At 38.2% G+C, this 4,627-nt stretch overlaps 1 protein-coding gene across 1 annotated transcript; it reads left to right on the top strand.

Annotated features, from left to right (window-relative positions):
• Window positions 1–2,884: 2,884 nt before the first annotated feature.
• On the top strand, window positions 2,885–4,144 carry LOC100635606 (zinc finger MYM-type protein 1-like). Its single transcript, XM_011404965.1, has one exon. The coding sequence runs from the start codon at window positions 2,885–2,887 to the stop codon at window positions 4,142–4,144; it is 1,260 nt and encodes a 419-aa protein (XP_011403267.1).
• The last annotated feature ends 483 nt before the right edge of the window (window positions 4,145–4,627 follow it).

Raw genomic sequence — 4,627 nt, 5'->3', positions numbered from 1 at the left:
TCTTGCAATACACATTCTCTTACGCTCCCTTGCTGTTTTATCAGTGCAGGATTTGACATACTCTTCCCACTCTTTAAGGTAGGGTAAGAATTCTGAAGTAAGCCACTATACATAAATAAAAGGATGTGCTTATATAAGTGAAGGAAACCACACCTAAGTGGCGGTATCAATAGAATAAAGAAAATGGTGGGCTAAGACAATGAGTTTCTATTAATTAAACAGTAAGTGCTCATGCTTTTGATTTAATTTATCTTATAATAGGCAAATGCAAAAACAATAACAGTTGAAATACCTCTAGCCAGCTATGATGATCATCCGAAGTCGGTGTATATGGTCTTTTGTCTGGTTTCTGTTTATAAATGGACTCTTTAGTTGACCACACATTCATTATATCAAAAAATTGATCATACATTCGAATAAATCTGACTGTCTCCTTTAAATGAGGAAAATCTCTTTCTATAGCTGCTGCAACAGTACAACTTAAAACCTATGATAACCGTAAAAATGTACTGACAGATGTATGTCTAACAGTGCTTACTTGGGCTGCCAGATCTACTCTCATTTTTGAATATGAAGTTAAAGTAATATGTTCTGCTTTCAATTTCGGTAAAATTGTCAAATCTCCACCAGGAACCAATTGGGAATGTTGCTTCAAAAGTGTATCCAAAATATTTCATTTAATTGCTTCTCCGTTGATCTGAAATAAAAATTTCAAAATATTATTGAGAGCAATACTATACAAACCTGTAAACTTTTACTGTAAGCATGACTTCCAGAATTAGCCCAACTATTTCTTATCGTTTTCAACAAATGAGGCACATCACTGACAAAAAACAATGGACGGCTTTCCTTTGAGTATGTATTGGTGGTTTTATATGTGAACTTGGTTTTGCAGATGCCTGAATTCAGCTGAAAAAATCTACGATTAGGACTGGCCCCATCAGCAGTGACTGCAAGAACTTTAAAACCGAGTATCTCCAAATGTGCAATGCATTCCCATACTATTGGGTATAGTGTACCTCCTGAAAGATTGCAGCTACGGAATTGGGCATATGGAAATTGTAGAGAAGAAGACAGCCTCCTAACAACATATGCGTTGCTATTTGACGTTTCTCAGATAAGTTTTAATGTGTTGATATATCATCGAGTTCCACAAAACCAATCAATGTACCACACTCTTTGTCATAAATCAAGCCTTCCTCAATTTTAACCTCATCAAAAACCAAACAAACATATTGTCTAAGATGATTGCCATTGCCATGATCCAATGGTACAGAGAATGCTTCATCTGTCAGCTGGCAATCCACCTCAGATTGGAAGCCAGGTTTTGCCTTCACCCAATGTGTATAATCCCTTAATGTACGCTCTGATGGTAACTTCAATAGACGTGATGATCTAACAGCAGTGTAGGCACAAGGGGATAATAACTTAATGTTGAGACACCAGCGTATCATCATTGGGTGCCATCGCATTGAACGGGAATTCTATTTGGATCGAGCTTTAAGTTGCTCTTCCCAAAATAATCGATGAAATGAATCAGGAGCATACGTCTCATTAATTACATTCTGATGCTCTGTCATTATGGCATGCATGTCACCATCCAGGTCTTCATCTACTTCCACTGCATTTTTCTCCATAGAAACTTGTATATGCTTACGTAATCTTTTGACTTCATTCCTAGCACAGGCTACTTCAGTTCGAAGATTAGTGAGTCTTTTATGTTTCTCTGGAGTTCCCAAATGCTTCTAATTAGTCTTACTATTGGGCCGACAATTTGAAGCCTTCCAAGCAGTAAAATCCTTTTTGAAATTGCTATAAATAGCCCGCAAGTTAGATCTGTCAGATAAACAGAAATTGCAATGAGTTGTCTTTGATGTGAGTAGCTCACATGTTACAAGCCTAACTCTTGACTCATAGCTCACACCTTCGAAAAGTACATTTGCATAATTATCTAATTTAGCAACAACTTTGCCATTGTATGATTTAATGCTGCCCTTCTTGCATTTAACCATACTTACATATTCTTCATCTGGATGACCAGGACAAACATTTAGATTGTCAACAAGAACTAACAGTAATTGAACTTCATCAGTAGGCAGTGGCGGAGCTGAACCCGGGCCTATACGGGCCTGGGCCCGGGCATCAATGTGGAACTTTAATGATATTCATCATTTTTAATTATTATTCATGTTCATTATTTTTAATTATTCATATTCATTATTTTAAATTATTATTCATATTCATTATTTTTATTATTATTCATTTCTGTATTAATTAAATTCATAATCAATTATCTATACCAAGAGTGTGTGTGCTTGTGTGCCAAACAAAGTGCAAATGAGTAGACAGCTGTCCTTGCTTAACTACATGGGTGCCAGAAACCCTACTAGAGCTGAAAAGAGTAGCCGGTTAGTGTCAACAATAATAAATATTTTTTTATACCTGAACATAGATCTATAGATGAGACTCACGAGAGCACTCAGTCAACTAAGGGGTCAGTGGAACGTAGTTCAAGCCATCCAGGATCCAGTGGTACTAGTGAAGAAGCTGGTAGTACCTGTACAGGCAGCAGTCAAGTGGAACTAGATGATATAGCCTCATCCACATCATCTCCTTGTCAACCAGTTAAAATCAAATTTCCTGTGACCTACTTTTCTGGGAAAGCTCGCTCTTTTTATCCAGACTGGTTTAAGCTCTATCCATGGTTGGAGTACTCTGTCAGTAAGGATGCTGCTTTTTGCTATGCATGTCGCCTTTTTCTAGTATTCACTTAAGCAGACCAGAAAGGACTTTTACTACTACAGGTTTCCGAGATTGGAAGCATGCCACTGGTCAAAAGGGTATTCTGGTCATCCACAATAATTTTCTTTCCCATAAACAAGGTATGGTGGCTTGGGAGCAGTTTAAAACGACCCATGACAGAGGATCAGTGGCAGAGCAATTGGGTAGTAATCGAGCTGAACAAATCAGAAAGAATAAGCATTACATCAAGAGTATTGCTGAAATCCTCCTGCTATGTAGCAAGCAGGAAATAAGCTTCAGGGGTCATGACGAAACAGAAAGTTCCTTAAATAAAGGTAATTTTTTGGAAATTTTAAATTTGCTGAGTAAGCATGACCCAGCTGTGAATGAAAGGCTTTCTCATGGTCCAAGGAATGCCAAATATACATCCCACATGATCCAGAACAACATCATTGCTGTCATGGCTACTCTGGTAAGGAAGAACATCTGCATTTCCATACAGAAGGCAGGGTTTTATTCACTAATGGTTGATGAAACTAAAGATCTTAGTAAACAGGAGCAGATTTCATTCGTAGTCCGTTATGTAGATGGTGATACAAAACCAGCTGCAATTAAAGAGCGATTTCTAACCTTTTATCCAGCTGCTAGCCTTGATGCAGAATCTCTTACTCAGTATATTGTTAATACACTGAGCAATTATAACCTTGACCCTCAGCTAATGGTATCACAGGGATATGATGGAGCTGCTGTGATGAGCGGTCATTGTTCTGGAGTGCAGCAACGTGTGAGACAAGTAGCACCACATGCAATATATGTGCATTGTTACGCACATATCCTGAATCTGGTCCTTGTGGACTGTGTGAAAAACAACTCTTTTGCTTCTGAGTTCTTTTCCTTGCTTCAGTCATTATATGTTCTACTGTCCACCAGTAAAGCCCATGTTGTCTTCATTGACAAGCAAAAGGAGCTTTATCCTAATAAACCAACTAAAGAACTCAAACGACTGTCAGACACACGTTGGGCCTGCTGTTCTCTAACCCTTGATGTCATTGCTGGTACCTATGACTGCATCATAGCTACTTTGGACAACATCGGTGAAGATAGAGACAAAGCAAAAGCCATAGAAGCAGCAGGTCTTCTTCACCCAGTTCACAGCTTTAAGTTTCTTGCTTGTTTAATAATTTTTCAGAGACTTATGAATATCACCAAGTCTTTATCAGATCAGCTTCAGAGTAGAACAGTTGATTCAGTGCATGCTGCTGGGTTGGTTTCTTCAACTACTCACACTTTGAAGGATTTTCGAAGTGACAGTGTCTGGGACCACACATATAAGTACATTTGTGATGTTGCGTCATTAAATGGCATTGAAGAAGACACAGTAAATAGTAGACAACGAAAATGACCGAGGAGAATGGAAGATACCATCACCTTTGTTTCAACTGGAAGACGTGATTCTTTGAGCTGCGGTCAGAGTATTAAACTCAATATATATTTTCCTGTCATTGATCATTTGCTATCTGAGTTTGATCGCCGTTTTTCAGCCTCAAACCTAGATATTATGAAATCACTTGATGGTTGTAATCCTCTGTCCTCTAAATTTCTAGATTCGGCATTGCTCTCCACTTTGGCTCTGAAATACAATCTCAATCATGAAGTTGAACTCCTCCCAACTGAATGTTTGCTTGCCAAAAGAGCTCTACAAAAAATGAAAAAGGACCAGAGTCAGTTTTAGAAGTTTACCATCAACTCTTACCACTAAAGTCTGCTTTTCCAACACTAACTAAGATTTATAAGCTTGCACTCACCATTGTTGTCAGCATGGCCCAGTGTGAACAATCTTTTTCAGCCTTAGCTAGAGTAAAGACACATTTGAGAACAACTATGA

The sequence above is a fragment of the Amphimedon queenslandica genome, unplaced genomic scaffold (assembly GCF_000090795.2).
Source record: "Amphimedon queenslandica unplaced genomic scaffold, v1.1 AMPQUscaffold_13451, whole genome shotgun sequence".
Lineage (NCBI taxonomy): Eukaryota > Metazoa > Porifera > Demospongiae > Haplosclerida > Niphatidae > Amphimedon > Amphimedon queenslandica.
This window is presented reverse-complemented; position numbering and strand designations above follow the sequence as displayed.